This window comes from Thalassophryne amazonica, chromosome 3 (genome assembly GCF_902500255.1).
Source record: "Thalassophryne amazonica chromosome 3, fThaAma1.1, whole genome shotgun sequence".
NCBI lineage: Eukaryota > Metazoa > Chordata > Actinopteri > Batrachoidiformes > Batrachoididae > Thalassophryne > Thalassophryne amazonica.
Genome location: NC_047105.1, coordinates 76,710,424 through 76,737,490, shown reverse-complemented (window position 1 = coordinate 76,737,490; position 27,067 = coordinate 76,710,424). Strand labels below are relative to the sequence as shown.

The window sequence follows — 27,067 nt, the reverse complement described above, 5'->3', positions numbered from 1 at the left end:
GACTTCATGACTTTCTTTGCTAACAAAATTTTAACTATTAGAGAAAAAATTACTCATAACCATCCCAAAGACATATTGTTATCTTTGGCTGCTTTCAGTAATGTTGGTATTTGGTTAGACTCTTTCTCTCCGATTGTTCTGTCTGAGTTATTTTCATTAGTTACTTCCTCCAAACCACCAACATGTCTATTAGACCCCATTCCAACCAGGCTGCTCAAGGAAGCCCTACCATTAATTAATGCTTCAATCTTAAATATGATCAATCTATCTTTATTAGTTGGCTATGTACCACAGGCTTTTAAGGTGGCAGTAATTAAACCATTACTTAAAAAGCCAACACTAGACCCAGCTATCTTAGCTAATTATAGGCCAATCTCCAACCTTCCTTTTCTCTCAAAAATTCTTGAAAGGGTAGTTGTAAAACAGCTAACTGATCATCTGCAGAGGAATGGTCTATTTGAAGAGTTTCAGTCAGGTTTTAGAATTCATCATAGTACAGAAACAGCATTAGTGAAGGTTACAAATGATCTTCTTATGGCCTCAGACAGTGGACTCATCTCTGTGCTTGTTCTGTTAGACCTCAGTGCTGCTTTTGATACTGTTGACCATAAAATTTTATTACAGAGATTAGAGCATGCCATAGGTATTAAAGGCACTGCGCTGCTGTGGTTTGAATCATATTTATCTAATAGATTACAATTTGTTCATGTAAATGGGGAGTCTTCTTCACAGACTAAGATTAATTATGGAGTTCCACAAGGTTCTGTGCTAGGACCAATTTTATTCACTTTATACATGCTTCCCTTAGGCAGTATTATTAGAAAGCATTGCTTAAATTTTCATTGTTACGCAGATGATACTCGGCTTTATCTATCCATGAAGCCAGAAGACACACACCAATTAGCTAAACTGCAGGAATGTCTTTCAGACATAAAGACATGGATGACCTCTAATTTCCTGCTTTTAAATTCAGATAAAACTGAAGTTATTGTACTTGGCCCCACAAATCTTAGAAACATGGTGTCTAACCAGATCCTTACTCTGGATGGCATTACCCTGACCTCTAGTAATACTGTGAGAAATCTTGGAGTCATTTTTGATCAGGATATGTCCTTCAATGCGCATATTAAGCAAATATGTAGGACTGCTTTTTTGCATTTGCGCAATATCTCTAAAAATTAGAAAGGTCTTGTCTCAGAGTGATGCTGAAAAACTAATTCATGCATTTATTTCCTCTAGGCTGGACTATTGCAATTCATTATTATCAGGTTGTCCTAAAAGTTCCCTGAAAAGCCTTCAGTTAATTCAAAATGCTGCAGCTCGAGTACTGACGGGGACTAGAAGGAGAGAGCATATTTCACCCATATTGGCCTCTCTTCAATGGCTTCCGGTTAATTCTAGAAGAGAACTTAAAATTCTTCTTCTTACTTATAAGGTTTTGAATAATCAGGTCCCAGCTTATCCCAGGGACCTCATAGTACCATATCAGCCCAATAGAGCGCTTCGCTCTCAGACTGCAGGCTTACTTGTAGTTCCTAGGGTTTGTAAGAGTAGAATGGGAGGCAGAGCCTTCAGCTTTCAGGCTCCTCTCCTCTGGAACCAGCTCCCAATTCAGATCAGGGAGACAGACACCCTCTCTACTTTTAAGATTAGGCTTAAAACTTTCCTTTTTGCTAAAGCTTATAGTTAGGGCTAGATCAGGTGACCCTGAACCATCCCTTAGTTATGCTGCTATAGACTTGGACTGCTGGGGGGTTCCCATGATGCACTGAGTGTTTCTTTCTCTTTTTGCTTTGTATGCACCACTCCATTTAATCATTAGTGATTGACCTCTGCTCTCTTCCACAGCATGTCTTTTTCCTGATTCTCTCCCCTCAGCCCCAACCAGTCCCAGCAGAAGACTGCCCCTCCCTGAGCCTGGTTCTGCTGGAGGTTTATTCCTGTTAAAAGGGAGTTTTTCCTTCCCACTGTCGCCAAGTGCTTGCTCACAGGGGGTCGTTTTGACCGTTGGGGTTTTTCTGTAATTATTGTATGGCTTTTGCCTTACAATATAAAGCACCTTAGAGCACCTGTTTGTTGTGATTTGGCGCTATACGAGGTCTGTGAGAAAAGTATCTGACCTTTTTATTTTTTTCAAAAACCATATGTATTTGAATCACGTGTGATTGCATCAGCCAAGCTTGAACCTTCGTGCGCATACGTGAGTTTTTTCAAGCCTGTCGGTTGCGTCATTCGCCTGTGAGCAGGCTTTGTGTGAGCAGTGGTCCACCCCTCTCGTCGGATTTTTATTGCAAATAAATGTCTGAACAATTTGGAGCTTTGCTGCATCAATTTTTTCCAGAAACTGTGAGAGACCTCCAGGTGGCAACCATTCAGAAAATTCAAATGGCTTTCAGGGACGATTTTATGGGGATTACACAGATTAAGGAGTGCTCCAGCCGGTTTAAAGACCGCCCACAGCTGCTGAGAGCGCGCCGCGCTCCGATCGACAGGCTCAAACCCCGCTGAAACAACCAGATCATTTCCAACGTAAAGGCTTTGTTGATCCAGGACGTCGTCTGACTTACACAAAAATGGCAGGAGACATGGACATCAGTACTTTTTCGGCACATTCCACTGTTACAGGAGTTTTTTTTCCATGGAAAGAAAAGCGGATGGATGCGCCACGGAGCCGTTCATGGCGCGGCACAAAACCACCTCCGTGTTGGTCTCACAGGACGGCTTTGAGATGGCTTTCAGACGGCTGTCAGTGGGTTTTCAGTCGTGTGACTAACCGAGAAATTGTGGATGAGCCTGGACATGCCGGAACATGTCCTGTGAGGCTTCATCACGGCGTTGCTTTACGCCGTGCTGCTCCGTCCCGACGCGCGGAATTCCTCCGCTCCTCTTTCCATGACAAAAACTCCTGTAACAGTGGAATGTGCCGTTAATTTTCAAACTGGATGCTGTGTTTTATCCGGGACGTCCTCTGACTAGCACAGAAATTGCGGAAGATGTGGACATCAGCACTTTTTTGGCACATTGAGACAGACGTGCGGAGGAATTCCGCGTGTCACGGTGGAGCCGCATGGCGCAAAGCATGGCGCAAATCGTCCCTGAAAGCCATTTGAATTTTCCAAACGGTGTCCACCTGGAGGTCTCTCACAGTTTCTGTGAAAAATTGATGCAGCAAAGCTCCAAATTGTTCAGACATTTATTCGCAATAAAAATCCGATGAGAGGGGTGGACCACTGCTCACACAAAGCCTGCTCACAGGCGAATGATGCAACCGACAGGCGTGAAAAAACTCACGCATGCGCACGAAGGTTCAAGCTTGGCTGATGCAATCACACGTGATTCAAATCCATATAGTTTCTGAAAAAAAAAAAAAGGTCGGATACTTTTCTAACAGACCTCGTATAAATAAAATTGATTTGATTTATCATGATATTCAGGTCATCAATAGTGTTTCAGGGTACTAATTCTAATCAATTTTCTTTTTTTTTTTTAAAAATGCTGATTTTTTTAATGTTGCTGCACATAAGGGGTTAAAATACCATGTTGTACCATATTAACTTCACCACAAGACCCGATTCCATAAACTAGAGATCCAGTCGGTCAAAATAAGACCAATTATAGCTGGTTATAGGTCGGGGAGGGTTGCTCAAAAATTATGGTGTCCTGCCGATAGCCTACATTGCTTAGGGAGAGCCCTGGACTGTTGATGTTGTTTAACAATGCAAAAGTACTTTTTATCCGATTACTCGTTTAATCGCCATAATAATCGATAGAATACTCAGGTAGCTGCAGCCCTAATTTGTAGCAAATCACACAGAATATTGCAGTGCATCATGTGATAATTAACATATCATGAAGTCCTTGTCAATACCCACTCTTACAAGAAATATGATTTTTTTTTTTTTATTAATTTGTTAAGTTGGATCATCCAAGCTTGCAAAGAAACCTCAATTTGCGTAGTCATCCAGAGCTAACTTCTCCCAAAGCCTGGTCCTCAGCAAATGCTAAAAAGCCCTAATCTCTACATAACAGCTTTTACAAAGATTAAAACTATGACTACTCCCAAACTGACAAATGATGTGCACTGTTGTACCCAGCTATGATGTTAGATCTTCCCATCTTGTGCAATAAAGGAACGAACTATTGAGAAAGAAAGAAAAAAAAAAAAAAAACCAACACAAAAATCAAAGGAAACAGGCTGATTATATATATATATATATATATATATATATATATATATATATATATATATATATGGCTTTATCTTATGTTCCAAACCTCAAATTATGCCGAGTATCACCACTTCGGTAATATACATAGTCAACCTGATTCACTTGTCACTTTTTCAGTAGGACATGTTAAGAAAGATATTAACATATTTCAATCAACTTCCGTGATATGTCACAGAAGTTCTAAATGACTCATTTGTTTCAGTACTAAATCATGTCATTCAGTCGTCAAATTGTGGGAAGGCGGAGATGTTAAACATGAAACCCCAGGCTGTCACATGTAAATGTAAAACACAGATGAAAAACCAGTGTTGCACAATAATAATTTTGGCACTTGCCAAACAATTATGAGCTTAATGGCAACCAGTTACATCAATACATTAAAACAGAAAAATTAATTAAAGTAGCATGATATAAGAACAGAATTTAAATATAAAATTTAATTAAGGATAACCTAAACTCCAGTCCATAGAAAGCAGCCTTCAAGTTTCTATCAATGCCCATGTTGATAGGAGAGGAACATACAAACACGGCCTAGGCTCAAGGTTCACTTACACCAATCTTACCCTATGAGACAGTAACAATTCATGGCCAAATAATAACCAGGAAAGCACCCTTTCTTTACTAGTTAGTTAGATCAGACAGAATAAATGTCTTCTAAATACAGATTTTTTTTTTTTAGAAGACTCGACCATTTAGTAATTTCAGAGTAGACAAAAAATGAGATACTGTAAGAGAAAAGTGGTGACTTCTGTTCCCCTAAGACACACAGAGTAAACCTGTAAATTGACAGGTACATAACTCTTCAAGATCTGTGAGCTCAAGGGCCAACATCATTTAGTATTTTATATCCACCATGAAATCTGATCTCTAAGGAACAAGAAAGCAATTAAGCAATTACATTATGCCACCACATTATGCAATTATTGGCATAATGTGGTCAGATTTGTTGTGGCCACCCTTTTGTCTGCCTCTCTCCCCTTCCCGTTTTGTCTCCTCTTGTGTGTTGTTTGTCTGTTTTCCTTCCAGGTGGCGCAGAGCTGAGGAACACCTAATGCTCATGATCTACTCGCACCTGACGCTCATGAGCTCCTGATCAGGAGCGGGTTACTTAAACCCCGGCTTTGAGCTCAGTCACTGCCAGATTCTTCCATTCCATGACCTTGATCCTACCAGATTCTACACTGACTCTCCATGAGAAATCCATGACCTTGTCGATGCTGTCGCTTCCATGCGCCCTGACATCTGAGCTTCCCACAGCTCATCTCAAGGTAACCTGGCTCCTTTATTTTCCGTAATAGAGCTCTTTGACGTTTTGATGTTTCCAGACACCTTCCTGCGCAGCTTCAATGGTGCATGTCTCCTGGCTTCCATGTCACTACCTGCACTACAACCTCACTTTGGAACTTGCAGCTGTGCCGCTGCCCATCTGCACTCTCTCAAAGCGTGCTGCTCTGCTCCGTTCAGCTAAAGCCCCTTTCACACTGGCGTATTCGTAGAGCTGCGTATTGCGGCGTTGTGTTTCATTTAAGTACGCCCAAAATGCGCGCGTACTCAGCCTTTTTCCGTGTTCATAGATCTGCTTGCAGCTGCGTGTGTTCACTTTTTAATGTGTGCAGAAAGTCGCGTGTAGCTCTTGCCGCTGTTTAAACCCAGTTCACTCCAGCCGGCTGTGCAGAACACAACACTGCACTTGTAAAACAGTGGAGTGTATCATGAGGTTTTTACAGTTGCATTACTGCAATGTATGTGGTCAAAGCTGCTATTTTCTGCCTCTGTGGAAGTGCGCTCTGTTCTCTACTGCATGGTGTGGTGCACTTCAGAAACAGTCATTTAACATTATTATTATTTTTTTATTATTATTATTTTTGTCTTGGTGGGTCATTTTCATTGTGTACAGATGCTGCAGAGTCTGGCTGTGGTAAAGGCTGCTGTGAATGAAGCACTGTGACTTAAACCTTTAAACCTCTGGTTGTGCCGATCAGGTCCACTGATTTGATCACACCTGATCAATCAGTACATCTGATGATCGCACCGACGAGGCTTTTATTTTAAAGAGTCACAGCGCTTATTGTTTGATAAGACACAGAGAGAGAGAGAGAGAGAGAGAGAGAGGCTGTTTCTGTTGTGTTTGTGGATTTCTGAGTTGAGGTTCGATTCCTTGTTGTGATCACACACAGGCGCTGTGGGCTGTGTGATCATGTTCTCAGTGGATTCCTCTGGATGCACGCACTCAGTTTTTTGTTGCGTACAGGAGCGCCGTGTTGCACATGCACAGACTTGCCTGCAGTAACGCTGTGCTGCGCAGACCTGCTTAAAACTGTGTCCAGCGTTCTATGCGGAAGAAAATTAAACATGCTTAATTTCTTCCATCCTACGCGCGTAGCCCTCAGCATACTGCTGCGCCTGGAGAAAAAAACTCGACGTAGAGCTGCTAAAAGTGGGCGGAGAGCTGTTTAACTCGATGTAGACGATACACCACAAAAAGCAGCTCTACGAATACACAGTGTGAAAGGGGCTTAAGTTCCTGCCGACTGAGTTTCAGAGATTCTGCGTCGCACCCTGCTTCTGTTTGTGACTGTGCATTACCAAGAACTGTATGAACTGTTATGCAGAACTACTAAAAACTTCCAAGTCAATTCTGAAGCAAAGTCCAGCTTAATTGAACTGTGTCATAAGACACGCTGATGCTGACCTCTGTGAATAATTCCTGAACTGTGAACATTCCTGCTTTAAGCCTACAGTGAAATGTTTGTTGTTAAAGACGTTCAGTGTTACGCAGCACAGCACTTTCAGTTATTTATCATTCACAACATTCTCTTCTTTGATTGCAGTATTTGAGTCCACCGCTTGTATCGGTTCGGTCCTATCCGGACCTCTATCTACAATAAGATTTCCCATTTTTGGTTTTACACTTATTTCAGGAAATAAGGTTTTCCCTTAACCACTTTCAATTTAAACAATCTGGCATTCAGGTTATGAATTGGTCAAGATTTTTGTTTTGTGATATCTTTCATTTGGAAACACCTTTGCAACAGTCCTTTCAACTTTTTATTTATTTAAAATTATTACTTGTGCCTGGCAGACCAGAAAACACAAAATTACAGTAACCAATTCTATAATAAATGCAAGAGACACGGACAGGATAGATGGAATCTTTGCAATATCAGGCAAGTGAAAAAACACCACAATCTTGATAATTTTTCCTATATGCATTAGACAATAGACTACATCATGAAGCATTACATTCTTGGTAGGGGGCGCCACCATTTGGGGGGGACACAAAATGATAGAGGAGAGAAAAAAGAAAACGAGAGAAACTGCAAATGGACTGTGAGAAGAGCAAATTAAAGACTCAATACCAAGACAAGAAGGCAAAGGAAAGGTACTTGGAAAATCTAAAGGCAATTTATATATATCGACCAGTCCTCAAGTACCACTTGACCTACACATTTTCCATCTCTCCCTGTTCTGCCACAAGCTAATTAGCGCAGTCAGGTGCACAGCCAATCAAGACTAACATACAATTAATTGAATGAGCTAATCAGCTTGTGACAGAGCAGGGAGAGATAGCAAATGTGGAAGCCAAGTGGGTACTTCAAGAACAGTCTGAGAAACGCGGATCATGGCAAAAACTGAATCTGGCTACAGCTTCAGAGTGGGGTGACAGTTAGCCACCTCCTCTACATGGATGACCAAAAAAAAAAAAAAAAAAAGACATTAACTCATTGATCCAGCTCATCTTTTCTAAGCCTTGGCCACATTTCGCTTTACCTTACACAAATTCCTACTCCTGTCTGATTCATGTTTGGGGATCCACGTACCTGTAGCCACGGTTTTGTTTTTTGGGTGTAGTACGTCCTCCGCAGCACAAATATTTGCTCTCACAACAAAGCCCTCTAAATAACTATTGTGACTATGTGGCAGGATTCAAATTGAAGACGACCAAGTATGTTATAATCAGCAAATCATAAAAAAACTATAATTATAATAATCTCTGTGAACGCTATCAGCGCTAAGACCAAGCTGACGTGTTAGCTGTAAACACAAGATTAAGTTTGACGAAGAAAAAAATACATGCTTACCAGCATATACTTGGAAACAGCATAAAAGAACTTGCTCTATTATGACGATTAAAGTTATTAAAATATACGAGTACTTTGAAACTAAAATAGAAATACACACATTTTGAAACTAACTCTGAAGTCGTACTGTCTCGTGCTAACTGTAAGCTATCGGCTCAGTGCGCATGCGTTTTAACTACAAACATGCTGATTGGATACTGCAACGCCTTCATCATGAGTCGTATGAACCCTCATTTTTGTCTTATAGGCATTTTTAACGTTATCACTAAACGTCATTAACTCAAAATAATTATAGTACAAGAAAACCTGAAATCAGCGTAAAATTGTGATATGTGAAAGATGTCTGTCAAAGTGATCTTGATAAATTCATAAACAAAAAATTGAGTACAGTGTGCAACGTGCAAATGATTAGAAATACATGAACACAAAATGAAGAATAACGATCAACGAGCATTTTCATGAAAAAATAAAAAAATGAATTGAATAAACAACGAGTAATAAATGTGTCTGAATGAGAAAGGGTAGTAAGGGATTTGAATTAGATCTTATCTTTTTTCAATCAACTGAACATCCACAATATTGGTGCAGAGTGTAAAAAGTGTATCTAATTAAAAATGTTAATCACTTGGGCCATAACAATATGCATTTATCCGGTTGGATAGTTTTGATCACTAAATAAAAGTTTTTGATGAGGAAAATAAAATAAAAAAATCCCATTAACAAAATTGGACAAATAAAAGAAAACTAATAAAAGTGCACACAAATTACATCATCTCACTGAAAACAAATGTTTCATATAGTGCCTATACGGCAGACCTCTCCGACAAGCAGATGGGGGATGCAGTGAGGAAGCAGTTTGCCGACGGCTTGGCAAGGATCAGCGAGAGCCAGCTTCCTGGCAAGTACAAAGTATGGATCTACCAACTCATGCTGTATCCAAGGGTGATGTGGCCGCTGAAAATGTGTGAAGTCCCCTCCTCAGTGGCAGATAAGATGGACAGATTAGCAAACCTGTACATCAAGAAGTGGCTGGGACTGCCAAGATGCCTTTCACGCTGCAACTGCCTTTTCAATCCATCAGCCATGGATACAATCAGGAAAAGGCCCGACTGGTGCTGGAGCTAAGGGATTCCACTGACCAGCTTGTGAGAGCAGCTGGCTCTCAAGTGCGAACAGGGAGGAAGTGGAAAGCCCAGGAGGAGGTTGACATGGCCGTCAGCAGGTTGAAACACCGGGAGGTCATTGGACGAGTCCAGGAGGGTCGAGCAGGGTTGGGCAGAGACAAGGACCTCATCTTCTAGTCCAAGGCCTCCAAGGAACAAAGAAGAGCCATGGCGGTGGCAGAGGTGGCAAGGACGGAGCAAGACTGCCTACATGTCAAAGCGGTGGCTCAAAGCCGTCAAGGAGGCTGGATGACTTGGGAAGGCGTCACAGAAAGGCCCATGTCATGGGCTGACCTGTGGAAGATCCCCCAGGCCAGACTCAGCTTCCTTATCAGGGCCACCTACGACACCCTGCCTTGTCCCTGAAACCTCCACTTATGGTTTGGTATGGAAGAAAGCTGCCCCCTGTGCAACACCATCAATGCAGACCTCCAGCATATCCTCTCAGGCTGCAAGACCGCACTATCTCAAGGCCGCTACAGGTGGCGGCATGACCTGGTGCTGAAAAAGCTGGCAGAGGTGGCAGAGGCATGCAGACAACAGGCCAACAGCAAACCTCCTGTCCCAGCGAGACCTCCCATCCCTTTTGAGGAGGGAGAACCCCAAACTCACCCACCAGAGAGTAACATCAAGATTCCTCTCACCCGGTGGTGAGTGGACTATGAGGGTTGATCTGGAGAGGCAGCTCCAGTTTCCCAGGGAGATAGTGGAAACATCGCTCCGGCCAGACCTGATCTTGTGGTCAGTCCCACACAAGACCATCCTGCTGGTAGAACTAACTGTCCCATGGGAACAGGGGATGGAGGCTGCTAATGAACGTAAGCGTTCCAAGTATGCTGACCTGGCGGCGGAGTGTCAGGAGGCTGGCTGGAAAGCCATTACATGCCCCGTTGAGGTGGGGTGTAGGGGCTTTGTGGGCTCCTCAACAGTTCATCTGTTACAGGGGCAGGGAGCTGCAAAGCCATCAAGGAGCTAGCAGAGGAGGTGGAGAAGGGCAGCTTCTGGCTATGGCTACGGAGGAGAGATAGGGGGTGGGGGCAGAACACCTAGGGCATCAGCAGGGGGTCTTCACCTGCCATCGCTCCGCCACCAAGAGATGTACTGGGGTTAAAGGAGCGAAACATCGGTGACGTGGTCCCCAGCTGATGACCCGTTCCTGCCCATAGGTGTATGGGGGAGCACACTTGCATAGAGTGCACTGGTGGAGGTGCGTCAGGCAGCAATGCCCAGCAGGTATTCCAACAGCCTGTATCTTCAAATAGTTATTTAGTTCAGACGTCAAAGAACATGGAACACAGTGGACAATAACAACAAGTAAACAACAACAACAACAAAAAAATAGAGGGAGAGAAAAGGGCACAAGCAATCAAAGTTAAGGTTTTGTGCATATTTACATGCCAAACAGCTTTGTTGGTGCATTATTCCATGTATTGTTTCAGAAGTACTGCGTGATGTCAGTCTTGAATTGGTGGATCTTAAATGTCCTTTTAGTCCATTTGCATTTGTGAATGTAGCACTTTCCATACACAAAAAGCAGATTCAAAATAAAAATGCTGTCTTTGTCCGTTTTGTCATGGAAAAAAAATGCTTTCCTTTTTTCCAACTTTATCTTAGTCCCACATAACATTTCAAATATATGTTCAACTTCAGTCCAGAAAAATTTAAAATAAATGCAAAAAAATAAATGTACGTACAATTGATTCTGTCAATGTTAGAAAATGATTCAGAAAAGACTCACTTCTGAATTTCTTTCAATAGTAATTTGTTGGATAAACTGAATGGATAATATTAAAGTACACTTAATTTACTTTATTGCTCATCAAATAACTGTTGTAGTATGTCCAAACAATTTCCCAACTAACATTATCAAATTGGTTATTCCACTAGTTACAAAAGTGAAGGGCAATATATTCAATTCATTCAGTTTATTTCAAACACAAGGTTCATAGAGATAATAAAATACAATTAAATTAAAGGCACAATAAGTTTTAGTTTTATGTAAACATTTATTATCCATAATACTGTTGGCATTTAACAATATATCTGTCATGAAATTAAACGGTTTATTAGAAACACTTACCTTGCAACAGTCTTGCAAAACATGCAGGAATTGTGTAAAAAAATCCATTAATATAAAAGATTAACTTATTTTTTAATTAATGCTTTTGTTAAACTAAATGTTTGCCTGGTTGTGAAAGTTAGATAACTTAAGGGGATGCTTATTTACATCAAAATCACACTTAAGAAGGAATTCAAGTCAACCAGTTATTTATTTATTTATTTATTTATTATTATTATTATTATTATTATTATTATTATTATTATTATTATTATTATTATAGAAACAAGATTTGGGAATGTTTGAAATTACCTAAAGTTTAGGACAATGACATTTGTGTTCTCGCGATATTCTGGCAACTGTGGCTGTAGCCCTCTAGCTGCCAAGGTTAGATTGAGACTGGGGCATTGTGGGTTGGCAGCATATTTAAAAGTGATTGGAAAACATCCAGATGGGTTGTGTCAGTGTGGTCAGTTGGAAAGTGTTCATCATGTTTTAATGTGCTGTCCTATGTATTCTAGTGATAGGCGGAAATTGTTTAAAGATTTGTCAGACTGTGGATTGACTGTGTTTTCTTTTAGGTCAATTTTTTCTGAGAGCAGTTACTCGCATTTAGTGGACAAAGCTGTGATTAAGTTCCTCCATTCCACCAACCTCTATTTGAGAGTCTAACATAAGATAAAGTATTTAACTATTACCTGTGGGGGGCAGCATTATGCTACGCCAGCGTATAGCCTGCCGGAATCTATTAGAAGAAGAAGAAGTAGAAGCTGCTAAGGCTAGATTATCTAGCTCATGTTGGACAAATAAATTTTATATCCAGTGAATACTAAGAAAGGACGAGCTTCCAAACTGATCAGAAAATGGAGTTAAGAAACATCATGGACCAGGTAACATAGCCAGCAGCACAACAAAGAAGGTTTACGGTGTTGTTATAGCTAAGGCTAGCTGTTAGCAGTGCCAAAGTTGCTGAGTGATCTCCTCTACGTCTGCCACTCAGCTGGGTGGAAAAGTTTGTCGCACAGTATTTTAAGAAAATGCCTGCTCAGTAACACTAAAATTAGTATTAAATTATAATATAATTTAGTTTTGTGATGTGGATACTTAATTTGTTAGCACACGTAGTGTAAAAATGGACTAGTAAACTATTCTAGAGTCATGACGTCATCCTTTCAGCTTTTAAAACTGATCCATATTTCATTGCATAACTAAGTGTGCATATATACAATACAATGACAACAAGAGCAGTCAGAGATTTCTGATGTATTCCAATCCGGATCACCTCCAAAATTCAGTGAATCTTCCATGTCCTAATATTTATCTGTGGTGCAAATTTGGTGAGAATCCGTGAAGTAGCTTTAGATAACAGAATATTTGCAGAGGAATCCTTCAAATCCGGTTACAAGCACCGAAGTTTGACTGTGTATACCTTTTGGTACATATTTTAGAAAAATAATGTTAGCCATTTGAATTTTTAATAGTGGACCAAGTAGGGGTCAATTGAAGAACTGCATAGGGGTCAAAAAAATGTTCCAGTCATATTGAAAGCTACGCGTATGCCACATTATGTGTCTGAGTTGAGTTTGGATTATCTGTGACTGAATGCTCTGGAGTGGGGTAAAAACAGCAAGCATGGCGACAAAGGTCACTTTCAGTTTGTACAGGGGTCAAAAGTTAAGTTGAGTGGAGTCTTTGATCGCCTAATATGTATCTGTGTTGAAAATTACGTCAAAATCCATGTGGTAGTTTTGACATAATCCTGCTAACGGTAATCCTTCAAAGCTTATATAAAGTGAAACTTGATTCAGAATCCAGATCCGGAGCTGGATCACCTCCAAAATTTATTGGGTTCTTCCATGCCCTAATATTGATCTGTGGTGAAAATTTTGTCAAAATCCATGCAGTAGTTTTGATGTAATCCTGCTAACAATCCGACAGACAGACAAATAAATATTGATGATTTTATTACATCCTTGGCGGAACATAATAAAAGGCTAAATTATATTATTATGTAATTATAATTACTAAGCACACCAGTCAATGGCTCTGTAATGATTATTTGTTTATTCATTAGCTGTTTAACAGAAAATGAAATGGTGGTTATATGATTAATTATTGAATTATCAAGGAAATGTCAAACATTCTCTGCTTTCCGATGTGAGAATTCACTGTTTTTCCTGTACTTTGTTGCTATGTGTTACATTTTAATTGACATTTTATGATTATGCTGAGGACAGTTATCTGATTCTTATTTCTTATTTAGTAAACTAAAGGATTGGTTGGTTACTACTCAACAGATAAAAGTACTTTACCTGCTGCCCTACGAATTCACAAAGTATTGAATAGTGTTCAATGAAATTTCTTGTTTAACCAATTAAATAACATTAAATGAAATGTTAGGACAAATTTTAACTGATGTATTTAACCTTACTAATGCTGACTACGTCATTACATTGAGATTATCGTGCTCAGATCAGTTAGATGTGCCAATAGTTTACAAACTGTTACACTTTACTTTGGCTTATCACATTTTCTTGACATCTCTTAACCAGATCAATGCAAGACACATGCTGCTTTATTTCAGTGTTAACCGCAAATTATTTTACCTGAAAATTAATAAAAATTCCAGATGAAGGCGCTAAGTTACAGCACATACTGTGCATTCGGAAAGTATTCATAGAACTTCATTTTTTCCACATGTTATGTTGCAGCCTTAATCCAAAATGGATGAAATTCCCTTTTTTTTTTCTCTCTCTCTCTCTCTCAAAATTGTACACACAATACCCCATAATGACAGTGTGAAATTTTTTTTTAGATTTTTGCTAATTTCTTAAAAATAAAAACTAAGAAATCACATGTACTTAAGTATTCGCAGCCTTTGCCATTAAGATCAAAATTGATCTCTGGTGCATCTTGTTTCCTTGAGATGTTTCTACAGTTTAATTGGAGTCAACCTGGGGTAAATTCAGTTGATAGGACATAAATTGGAAAGGCACACCTGTCTACATATAAGGTTCCACAGCTGACTGTTTTTCAGCAGGAACTGGGAGACTAGTCAGCATTGAGGGAAAGATGAATGCAGCAATATACAGAATGATGACAGTTGCTTCAGAGCACTGTTGACCTCAGACTGGGGCGACGGTTCATCTTTCAGCAGGACAGTGACCCTAAGCACACAGCCAAGATATCAGAGCAGTGGCTTCAGGAAAACTGTGAATGTCCTTGAGTGGCTCAGCCAGAACCCAGACCTGAATCCGATTGAACATCTCTTGAGAGACCTGAAAATGCACTGACGTCCCCCATCCAACCTGATCTAACTTGAGAGGTGCACCTGTCTTTGCTGCCCAAAGATAGGTGCTCCAAGCTTGTGGCATCATATGCAAGAAGACTCGTGGCTATAATTGCTGCCAATGTGCATCAACAAAGTACTGAACAAACAGTGTAAAGACTTATATATGTAATTTCTTATTTTGTTTTTATTTTTAATAAATTTACAAAAAAAAACTTTATTCATGTTGTCATTATGAGTTGTTGTGAGTAGAATTTTGAGGGGAAAGAAGGAATTCACTCCATTTTGGAATAAGGCTGTGCCATAACAAAATGTGGAAAAAGTGAAGCACTGTGAATACTTTCCAGATGCACTGTATAATGCCTGAACCTAATCAACGCTGTACAACACAATGTGCTTGTCTACTGCATACATCAGATAACTTTTTTCCTGTTGTTTTAGTCATGGAAAAAAAATGCCATAAATTAGCAATTTTAATGTTGTTATTCATATTGGTCATTTGTTTTATATGGCATCTGTTTCAGTCTCCATTGGTCCAAGCTATATTCAGTCGAAATGTTGAGGAAGTGACCTTTTTGCTGAATCATAATGAAGATGTTAATTCACAGGTAATATACTGCAATTTAAGATAATTTAACTGGCACTTTTTTTGTAAATTTATTGAAGGCCTAATGTGAACTGTGGTATGTACAACATTAGGCAGAACCTTGTGGCATGTGCTTAGAAATGTTTTTAGTGCTCATTACAGTAACAAAATACAACATACATCATCATTTGCATGTGACAGAAATAAAGCACTTCCATACAATGGAATGCATAATGTTTTACAGAATGTTTCAAGGACATGATGAAAATGTGCATTTATGCAAAACTATCAAAAACAGAAAATCTGGCTATCAAAAACATTTCTCCTAGGATGTAGCTTTTGTTAAGACTGCATAAAATGATTACTGTGTTTTGTGTATATGTTAGATGTGCATGTGAGTGTTGAAAGGAGTGCTGCTTTAAATTCCATTGTATTGTTTTCATTGCTATGGCAATAAAAACGTTCTGTTCTAATCATTGGCATTGTGATTTATGTATCATTCTCTTTTTTTTTTATTTTTTTTATTCATGTCCCATTTTCACCTTGGTTATTACTCATTGGACATGGCATTAGACCTAGCTTGGCTGTATACTGAATGTACTGATTTATTGATTAAAAAAAAAAAATATATTTCTTTTTCTTCTAGGACCAAGAACAAAGCACACCACTGCACGCTGCTGCTTATTTGGGTGACATCAACATTATGAACCTCCTTATCACCTCAGGTCTAATATACATCAATAAATCAGTATGTTTCATGTCTGTTCCATATCAGAGGTCTATCATCAGCTGAGCAGCCTTATTTTATTTATTTATTTATTACTTTTGACTGTCGGTGTCATCGATCGAACGGTTACCCCTAGAAATCGGTCCGCTCTGCCTTCACTGTGCATGCATCATTTCTGAGCGTCAGCAGCGTTATTTCTGAACGTCAGGAGTGATTCACAGATTATCACTTAGTTTCTGCTTAAAACTGCACTCCAGTAATCATCTACTGTATCTCAGTGACAGATATCTGAAGCTTTTGTACAACAATCATTTCCACATAAATTCAGCATTATTTCATAATAAAACATGGGGAAGCAATCAGAGCACCACAGCAGCACATCTGCTGCGCCTACGTCATTACGGTGCGTTAGTAACGATTCACTGATTATCATCTCATTTGTGCTTAAAATGGCCTTGTTTCATATTTAGAAGGACTCAAAGTTCTGCCGAATGTAATTTAGTGGCGATCTTTTTCTTCGTGCAAGGTACTGTATGTCTGCTCAATAACAGCACTGGACATATTACTATTTATTTTTCATTTATTATTATGTGTTTAGTTCCTCACCTTCGTGCATTTTAAGTTTGTCATTTCTACAATTGTCAGGTGTCAAGTATTCCTTGTCTGCTAATCTGGAACAGTGTCCTTCAAGAGTGTTTTTTTTTTTTTTTTTGTAAGTGGGAGGGTGGGATGGGTGTGTGGTTAAGTTCATTGTGTGTGTGTGTGTTTAAAAAAAAAAAATGGAAATGGCAATGATTGTACAGATTTTTACTATTTTGTTTGACAACATGTCGGAATAAAAGGAATTATTTAAAAAAAAAACACTTGTTTCTGCTTAAAACTGACTTTAGAATGATTTAAGAGGTTTTACTTTGTCATCTGATGGTTAATAATCACATTATTCCCTTTGATCGCTTTGGGTAGAGAGTCAGACTCTGAGTCAGTTTCAGACGCATGCGCAGTAAAGGCACAGTGAAGGCAGGGTGGAACAATTTATAGAGGGGACCGTTCGGCCGGTGACACCGGTAGTTCTTCATGGTCATCACAGTTGATGCAGTAGAGTGCCACATTGGGATTTACACTGGAGGTCCTTCCTGGTGCAGCTCGAGTTGTACTGGGAGAAAGATGTGTGCAGCTCCTGGTGTTAGTAAGCAGTCTCCCAACTGAGTGCTTATTAGGACCTACTCTGCTTCACTGAGATCTGAAGGCATCAGGTGTACACAGTGCAGCATAGCTGAGCAACCTAATATTTCAATATTTAAAGACATGCAGGTTAGGTGAATTGGAAACTTTTGTAAATGTCCAGGTCTTCCTTGCAAAAGAGGTCTCGATCTCAGTGGGACTAACCTAGTTAAATAAATGTTAAATTAATATGCCTCTTGGAATTAAACCTGTCACAGTCTTGAATGTAGTGATTCAGTTACAAACACACAAAGTAAATGCAAATACCATATACCAGGTATGCATATACCTGTTATACACTTGGAGCATTGCCATGTTGTTGACTGAGTTTCTTACTTTGTCTCTGCAACATGAAGAGCCTCCTTAGTGTGGAGACTAAAGATACCCCTTTGTATACCCATAGTCACATAATAAGCATTAAAATGTAAGGCCTAACTATGCTTTTGGTCTCTCATACAGGTGCAGTTATTAACAACATGGACCAGGGTTTGTTAACTCCATTACATCGAGCTGCTGCATCTAGAAATGGAGTAAGTTTCTATTTCAAAACATAGAGCTTTTAAAAAATATCAAACTTGAAAGAGTTTAAACTGAGACATGCTAATTTTGAATATCATTTTTATCCTCGGTATGAAATGGGGGGGGTGGGGTGATATAGTGATCATCATGTCCGTCTGTTTTCGCTTGTTAGTGTGATATCTTAAGAACCAGTTGACCAATTTCATTCATATTTAGCATAACGGTGTACTTGGGTGATCCCCCAACACCATTCGATTATGGTAACCTTGGGGTCAATTTCAAGGTCATAGCAAGATATTGTTATTGCCACCCTTGTTAGCTCTGTCTCAAGAATCAGTTGCCCAATTTCATTCATATTTAGCATAAGTGTGTACTTGGGTGATTCCCCAACACCATTCGATTATGGTGACCTTGGTATCAATTTCAAGGTTATAGCAAGATATTCAAAATATCGTCATTGCCACCCTAGTTAGCTCTGTATCTCAAGAATCAGTTTACCAATTTCATTCATATTTAGCATAAGTGTGTACTTGGGTGATCATCGCTCAGCACTTTGTCTTACTGAGTTATGGGGACTTGGGGATATGTCATCTCTTGATGACTCTTGTTAACAATTTGCAATTTATTTTTTGTGCACTCAGAAGGCAGTGGAGCTGCTACTAAAGCACAGAGCAGATGTGAACACAAGGGACAAATTCTGGTATACACCTTTGCATGTGGCAGCCGCAAACTGGGCTATAGGTTGTGCAGAAGCCCTAATGCCACATCAGTGCAGCCTGGATCATGCAGACAAGTCAGGGAGGACACCACTACATCATGCAGCACACAGTGGCCATGGAGAGGTAAGATGTAAAATTGCTAATCTTCCTAATTATTAATATTGTACCAGTTGTTTGAAAGGACCAGTAAGAAGGCTATGACCAGGAAACTTTGAGATTAGTAATGAACATTGATGCTAAATGTTTTATGAGGAAAAACCTAATAACAAATAAATGATGTGGGGCGGTTAATGGAGTTAGTGGAGTAGGCAAGTAAAAGATTAAGTGATTTTGTGTTGGAGAATACCAAAAGTACCCAAAAAATGTGCATGGGGATGGAATGATAAGGATGGTGTCCAAAAGCATTGTGCTCAAAGCATTGCTCCCATTTACCAGTTGACTGCAACGCAGGACAAATGAACCCAGAAGACTACCGGTTAGACTTCGTAAAATTACTTGTTTGGGAGCCTGTCTCAGAAGTAATAGGTCAAGAGGTGGAGAACGCCCTGGACACAGTCTATCACAGGGCCACATACATAAAGACAAATACATCCACACTTGCACGCACACCTACGGTCAATTGAAAGTTTCCAGTTCACCTAACCTGCACATCTTTGGAAGTGGGAGGAAGCCGGAGCACCCAGAGGGAACCCATGCAAACATGGGGGAATATGCAAACGTCACACAGAAACAGTCCAAATCACTAATTTGCCATACTGCACTAAATGATAAGTGATCTGTAGTAATTTGACATAATGCCAGGAACATTTAGTAATTAGCACGTTTACTGAACTTTCTATGACTTAAAACATTTCAGTGTTTGGGGAAAAATCACACATGCTGTTTGGTTAGAAATCAGTTTTTTTTTTTTTTTTTACTGTGGACAGACACTGGATTGTTGCAAAGGAAAAGCTCATGGTGTACTTTGGACATGCAGCTGATGACAAGCAAGCCAGATTAACATGATTGTAATAAAATATACCCAACAGTGATTTCTGTCTGAGGTGTTTGATCACCTGAAAGAAAGAAGTACTTACTCTGTTATTAGTTTCAGACATTGCATCCAACATGATATGACACAACACTTGATGCTATTTCACAACTGTAAAGTAAGTGCCTTCAGCTTCTCTATTTTTTCTATTTGGGGCCGCTACATGTTGATTTTACATAGAGTATGGGCAGGAATGGTCTTGAAACAGGAACACTTTCCTCTCAACTCGATAACTCACTGGAATAAACTTGTGAGTATTCCTGCGAGGAAGACAGTTCCACTTCCCAACACTAACCCATACACAGTACAATGAAGCATTTTACAATTGAGAATCAGAAGTTAGTTTTTGTCCTTTGTTATAGGAACAATAAATAATGACAGGCAGCCAGGCTATGTCACATTCACCCGTGGGATCCCGAGACTGGGGTGTCTGCACGAGGAGTAATGGGGTCTCCATTAAGGCTTAAAGGAGCGTAATTATTGCTAAATTTTATGATAATGATGAGCAAAAAAAAACAAACTTTTTTTAATAGTGTCAGTTTTCTATTGTTTACGATTATCCATCCATCCATTTTCTTCCGCTTATCCTAGGTCGGTTCGCGGGGGGCCATGGGCGCAATTTGGTGGGGGATGGGGGGGACATGTCCTCCCCACCTTTCCAACCAGGGGGGACAGAATATGTATGCCCCCCCCCCACCTTCTGACATATATGTGTGTACTTGAAACATGCTATGCCAGTCTTATGTGCAAACCATGTCAGAATAGTATCTTTGTTTCTGCAAGTTTTTATTTTTAGCAGCATAGACTTGTTTACAACACCTGTTTCTTGTTTGTCACATTCGGAATTTTCTGGGACTACATTTGCCCAGATTTGAAACCAGAAATAGTTGCTTCTAGGGACTAGTGTCTACACTATCAATGTATCATATGCTAATTTACTAAATTCTGAAAATTAAAAAAGGAAATCAGAAAAGCTATCTGGGACCTCAGAAAGCCCATCTGCAATTATTGCTTGATCTCCGAAATCGGTATATGCAAGCAAAATTATGTTCAGTATGAGTGTTGTCATTAGTGCCACTTCGAAAATTAAATTCAAGTAATTTATCCTAAACTTATGATCTGTTATTTTTTCAAACTTATGCAAAAACAAATCTTGAGAAAAAAAATACAGTATATGATAGTTAATAATTATTAAGAGCCTGTTCTCTCTCATATTTATGAATACATTTTACCACATGGCAGTTGTTTTTTTAATGAGAACTCAACCTATCATTCTTTTTGAGTTCTACACGTGGTGATACCTTATTTATACCAGGATGTTAATAAAATCAATGCTGGCTATTCTCAGAATAAAGTAGTTATATCCCTACTGTTCTGGATGGTCAGAATGCATCTGAGGTTATCAAGGAATCAAGGAAATTTTATTGTCATATGCACAGAACCCTGCACAATGAAATGTGGCTACTGCATTTAACCCATCCTATTTGCCAGTAGGAGCAGAGGTCGCCATAAAAGGCGCCCGGGGACCAGCTCCAGATGTACATCCCTGCCTTGGTCAACAGCAGGGCTGAGCAAACCAACACCGACCCATAACAAACAACACACACAACACATAGGCCGGCCCGGTACATAAAACATATATATGAAAGCAAAACACGAGGGAAAAGGAGAAGAAAAAAAAAAAAAACCTCATAGCTGCTGCATTACACAGCGGCAATGAGGAAAAAAAAATCCCCATCAGCACAAAAAAACAATAATCACAGAGACAAAACAAGGACACAGGACGACAACCGAGATTTGAAAGGACCAGTTTATCAGAACACTCCGGAAGGCAGCCAGTTCGGCGCCGTCGACGGCCTTGTCTGACAGTCTGGAGGGGGAAAGGAACAGCCCTGCGCAGTCTGAGAAAGTCCTGGACAGTTCACAGTTCACGTCAGAGCTGGAGAAGCTGAGGGGAGGGGGGAAGACCAGGGAGCGAGGCTTAAGTGTTGATCTTCTGAGGAGGTTCTTATCACAGCGACCTTGAAGTGCAGCTGTATTTGGGAAGCCAAATGAATAGCCAGATTAACAGACGCCTGAAAGATTCCACAGTTCTGAGAACAGAGTGGCTCTCAATGCATCTGAATATAGAATGTGGTCTTCACAGACGGTCATAGCGGGTTTCCAGGGCTGCGATCCTCGAGATGTCATCCAACGCTGCGCAGGCACTGCCTTCCCAATCGAATCAATCATATAGGGCAGCTTGGAACGACCAATCAAAGCTGCTTCCACTTTCTTGATTTTCCGGTAAACCAGCAGAGTGCCCGCACCACACATCAGAAAGCCGGTCACCACTAAGCCGAATATGTACACATCTTCGACGTCCTCCACAGAAAGCATGTAAAGGCACATGACCTGCCATCTCCTCCACGAGTCCATCACGTAACCCATCACATGCGTCCCAGCAGGACAGGTCGGGTCCTCCGCTCCCGAATGTCTTGTAGAAAAAATAGTGTCAATTGCGTTCAGAGACCACTTTAACAGATCCATTTTTGTCGTTTCCAGAAGAGCAAAGCTGCAGCCTCACAGACAACACGCCACAGAAGCAGGAAAGATAAGGAGGGAGGGAGAGGAGAAAAGTGCGTCCGTCTCGGTCGAGTGCAAGCTGGCAAAAAAAAAAAAAAAAAAATCTAGAAACTGTTGGCTTCTGGGGGCCTAAAGCGGACCCCCGGCCTATGGGCTTCGGCCCTGTGGGCCTCGCACTCTGTCCCCCCCAATTTCTAGTTCTAAATTGCGCCTTTGGCGGGGACAGCAGCTCAAGCAAAGCCGCCCAGACCTCCCGATCCACACACATCTCCCCCAGCTCCTCCAGGGGAACCCCGAGGCGTTCCCAAGCCAGCTGAGAGACGTAGTCCCTCCAGCGTGATCTGGGTCTTCCCCGGGGCCTCCTCCCGATGGGACGTGCCCAGAACACCTCTCCAGCGAGGCGTAAAGGGGGCATCCGGAAAAGATGCCCAAGCCACCTCAGCTGGCTCCTTTCGACGTGGAGGAGCAGCGTCTCGAGTCCGAGCTCCTCCCGAGTGACAGAGCTCCTCACCCTATCTCTAAGGGAGCGCCCAGCCACCCTGCGGAGGAAACTGATCTCGGCCGCTTGTACTTACGATCTTGTTCTTTCGGTCATGAGCCAAATCTCATGGCCATAGGTGAGGGTCGGAACATAGATCGATCGGTAAATCGAGAGCTTTGCCCCCCTGCTCAGCTCTCTCTTCAACACGACGGTCCGATACAGCGACCGCATCACTGCAGACACTGCACCGATCCGTCTATCAATCTCATGCTCCATCCGTCCCTCACTCATGAACAAGACCCCAAGAAACTTAAACTCCTGCACCTGAGGCAAGGACACCCCACCGACCTGAAGAGGGCAAGGCACCTTTTTGTGGTTGAGAACCATGGCCTCGGATTTGGAGGTGTTGATCTTCATCCCGAACGCTTCACACTCGGTTGCAAACCGCCCCAGTGCATGCTGAAGGTCCTGGTTTGACGAAGCCGACGGAACCACATCATCCGCAAACAGCAGAGATGAGATTCTGTGGTTCCCAAACTGGACCCCCTCTACACCCTGGCTGCGCCTAGAAATTCTGTCCATAAAGGTAATGAATAGAACCGGTGACAAAGGGCAGCCCTGGCAGAGGCCAACGCACACTGGAAACAGGTTTGACTTACTACCGGCAATGCGAACCAAGCTCCTGCTGCGGTCGTACCCCGTACTCCCGGAGCACCCCCGACAGGGCGCCTCGAGGGACACGGTCAAATGCTTTCTCCAGATCCACATAGCACATCTGGACTGGTTGGGCGAACTCCCATGAACCCTCGAGCACCTGATGGAGGTTGTAGAGCTGGTCCAGTGTGCCGCGACCAGGACGAAAACCACACTGCTGCTCCTGAATTCAAAGTTCGACTATCGGTTGAATTCTTCTCTCCAGCACCCTGGAATAGACCTTACCGGGGAGGCTGAGGAGTGTGATACCCCTGTAGTTGGAACACACCCTGCGGTCCCCCTTCTTAAACAGAGGGACCGCCACCCCAGTCTGCCAATCCAGGGGTACTGTCCCCGACCACCACGCGATGTTGCAGAGACGTGTCAACCAGGACAGTCCCACAACATCCAGAGACTTAAGGTACTCAGGACGGATTTCATCCACCCCAGAAGCCCTGCCACCAAGGAGCTTTCTGACCACCTCGGTGACTTCGGCTTCGGTGGGTCCGCCTCTGAGTCCCCAGTCTCTGCTTCCTCTTCAGAAGATGTGATGATGGGATTGAGGAGATCCTCGAAGTATTCCTATTTACGATCATCATCATCTTGTTCTTCTTTTGGCTGCTTCCGTTAGGGGTCACAGCAGCAGATCAATAGTTTGTATCTTATCCTGTCTGCTGTAACGTCCTCTGTCACACCAATCACCTGCATGTCCTCCCTCACCACATCCATAAACCTCCTCTTTGGCCTCCCTCTTTTCCTCCTGTCTGGTAGCTCCATCCTCAGCATCCTTCTCCTATATAATCTAGGTCCCTCTCTGCACATGTCCAAACCATCTCTATCTTGCCTCTCTGACTTTGTCTCCAAACCGTCCCACCTGAGCTGTCCCTCTGATATGTTAATTCCTAATCTTGTCCATTCTCATCTCTCCCGAAGAGAATCGCAACATCTTCAGCTCCGCCACCTCCAGCTCTGCCTCCTGTCTTTTTGTTAGTGCCACCGTCTCTAAGCCATACAACATACCTGGTCTCATTACTGTCTTGTAAACTTTCCCCTTCACTCTTGCAGATATTCTCCTATCACAAATCACTCCTGCCGCCTTTCTCCACCCACTCCACCCTGCCTGAATGCTCTTCTTCACCTCTCTACCACAGTCTCCATTACTTTGGACCGTTGACCCCAAGTATTTAAACTCATCTACTTTCACCACTTCTACTCCTTGTGACAGCACTATTGAACTGGGCTCCCTCTTATTCACACAGATGTACTCAGTCTTGCTCCTACTGACTTTGATTCCCCTTCTCTCCAGAGCATATCTCCACCTTTCCAGGCTAGACTCAACCTGTTCTCTACTCTCACTACAGATCACAATGTCATCTGCAAACATCATAGTCCATAGAGACTCTTGTCTGATCTCATCAGTCTGCCTGTCTGTCATCATTACAAACAACAAAGGACTCAGATCTGATCCTTGGTGTAATCCCACCTCCACCTTGAATCAGTGTCATTCCTACTGTGCATCTCACCGCTGTCACACTATTCTTGTACATGTCCTGCACTACCCTCATATACTTCTCTGCCACTCCAGACTTCCTCATACAATACTACAACTCTTCTCTTGGCACCTTGTTATAAGCTTTCTCTAAATCTTCAGACACACAGTGTAACTCCTTCTGGCCTTCTCCATACTTCTCCATCAGTATTCTCAGAGCAAACATTGCATCTCTACTGCTCGTTCTTGGCATGAAACCATGTTGCTGCTCAGAGATCTTCACCTGTTTTCTAAGCCTAGCTTCGACTACTCTTGCCCATAACTTCACGCTGTGGCTGACCAGCTGTATGCCTCTGTAGTTACTGCAGCTCTGCACATCACCCTTACTCTTAAAAATAGGAGCCAGCACACTTTGTCTGCACTCCTCAGGCATCCTGTCACATTTTTTAAGCAGTCTGGTTAGAATGCCACTCCCATCTCTCCAAGACATTTCCATGCCTCCACCGGAATGTCATCTGGACCGACTGCCTTTTCACTCTTCATCCTTTTCATAGCTGCCTTCACTTCATCCTTACTTATCCCTTGTACTTTCTAATTTATTCTCTCCACATTATCCAGCTCTTTCTGTCTCATTTTCTTCATTTATCAGCTCCTCAAAATATTTCCTCCACTTTCTCAACACACTCTACTTGCTTGTCAGCACATTACATGTGTATCTTTTACCACCCTAACCTTCCTTTCCAGCTCTGTCCCTTTGTCTGGCCAATTGGTACAAGTCCCTTTCTCCTTCCTTACTATTCAACTTCTTGTACAGCTTGCTAAATCAGCTGCGCCGATTAATTGAAGCGTCAATCACGCAGCAGCGTCACTCCAACAGCGACAGACAGCCCGGAGGCGGTTCATCCAGGCCCGCGGCTTCGGCGGAGGTGGTTCATCCAGGCCCGTGGCATCGTGGGGGCGATACGTCCAGGCCCGCGGCGTCGGCTACATCCGAGGCTAACGGCGGCTACATCTGCGGCTAGCAGCGGCTACATCCGGGGCTGGCAGCGGCGACATCTGAGGCTGGAGGCGGTTAGCTAACGGTGGCTACATCCGCGGCTAGCAGCGGCTACATTCAGGCCCGCGGCATCGGCGGAGGTGGTTCATCCAGGCCCCCGGCATCGGCGGAGGTGGTTTATCCAGGCCCGTGGCATCAGTGGAGGCGGTTCATCCAGGCCCCCGGCATTGGTGGGGGCGATACGTCCAGGCCCGCGGCGTCGGCTACATCTGCGGCTAGCGGCGGCTACATCTGCGGCTAGCAGCGGCTACATCCGGGGCTGGCAGCGGCGACATCTGAGGCTGGAGGCGGTTACATCTGAGGCTGCCTACGGCTACATTCATGGCTAGTGGCAGCTACGACCGAGGCTGGGGGCGGCTATGAACGAGGTTGGCAACGGGGAGGGTTGGTGTGCGGCGACCGGACCTGTGGTGGTGGAGGCTACTGGTGAGAATTGTTTTTGTAATTAATAGTGGCCATACTAAGCCATGATAGTCAACATGGCAACACCCAAGAAAACAGATAAACTTGAGGAAGATATAGAGGAGATAAAGACCTCAATAAACCAGATATCAAAAGACATGTCTAATTTAGACAAGCTGATGGTGGAGATTAAAGAACTCCAAAATCTGGTTAAAGAGAAGGACAAGATCATTAAGAAACTTGAACAACGTGTAGATGAACTTGAACAATTCACTAGAAAAGATGATGTTATAATATCTGGATTAGAAACAAAACATCGGACATATGCAAGGGTCATGGATTCTGGTGGAGCCAGTGGGGAGGATAAACCACCTGAAGAACGACAATCATTGGAACAACAAGTTACAAACTTTTTATATCAAAAAGGTGTTGTCATCCATCAAGACACGATATCAATCAATCAATCGATCAACTTTTTTTTTTATATAGCGCCAAATCACAACAAACAGTTGCCCCAAGGCGCTCTATATTGTAAGGCAAGGCCATACAATAATTATGAAAAACCCCAACGGTCAAAACGACCCCCTATGAGCAAGCACTTGGCTACAGTGGGAAGGAAAAACTCCCTTTTAACAGGAAGAAACCTCCAGCAGAACCAGGCTCAGGGAGGGGCAGTCTTCTGCTGAGACTGGTTGGGGCTGAGGGAAAGAACCAGGAAAAAGACATGCTGTGGAGGGGGGCAGAGATCGATCACTA

At 42.1% G+C, this 27,067-nt stretch overlaps 1 protein-coding gene and 1 pseudogene across 6 annotated transcripts in view; one reads left to right on the top strand and one right to left on the bottom strand.

Annotated features, from left to right (window-relative positions):
- The window catches only part of LOC117507794, a 33,801-nt pseudogene extending 25,333 nt beyond the window's left edge, over window positions 1-8,468 (bottom strand).
- A 3,818-nt stretch (window positions 8,469-12,286) lies between these two features.
- Window positions 12,287-27,067, top strand: part of ankrd52b (ankyrin repeat domain 52b) — a 118,962-nt gene continuing 104,181 nt past the window's right edge. For all 6 annotated transcript variants that reach the window (XR_004559616.1, XR_004559617.1, XM_034166855.1 and 3 more), the window contains exons 1-5: window positions 12,287-12,423; window positions 15,347-15,430; window positions 16,055-16,133; window positions 17,816-17,886; window positions 18,517-18,717. Coding sequence is in view for 4 of the 6 variants with exons in the window: in XM_034166855.1 (XP_034022746.1) it covers window positions 12,397-12,423; window positions 15,347-15,430; window positions 16,055-16,133; window positions 17,816-17,886; window positions 18,517-18,717 (462 nt within the window). In the remaining 2 variants the exon portion in view is untranslated. The remainder of the gene's footprint in view (window positions 12,424-15,346; window positions 15,431-16,054; window positions 16,134-17,815; window positions 17,887-18,516; window positions 18,718-27,067) is intronic.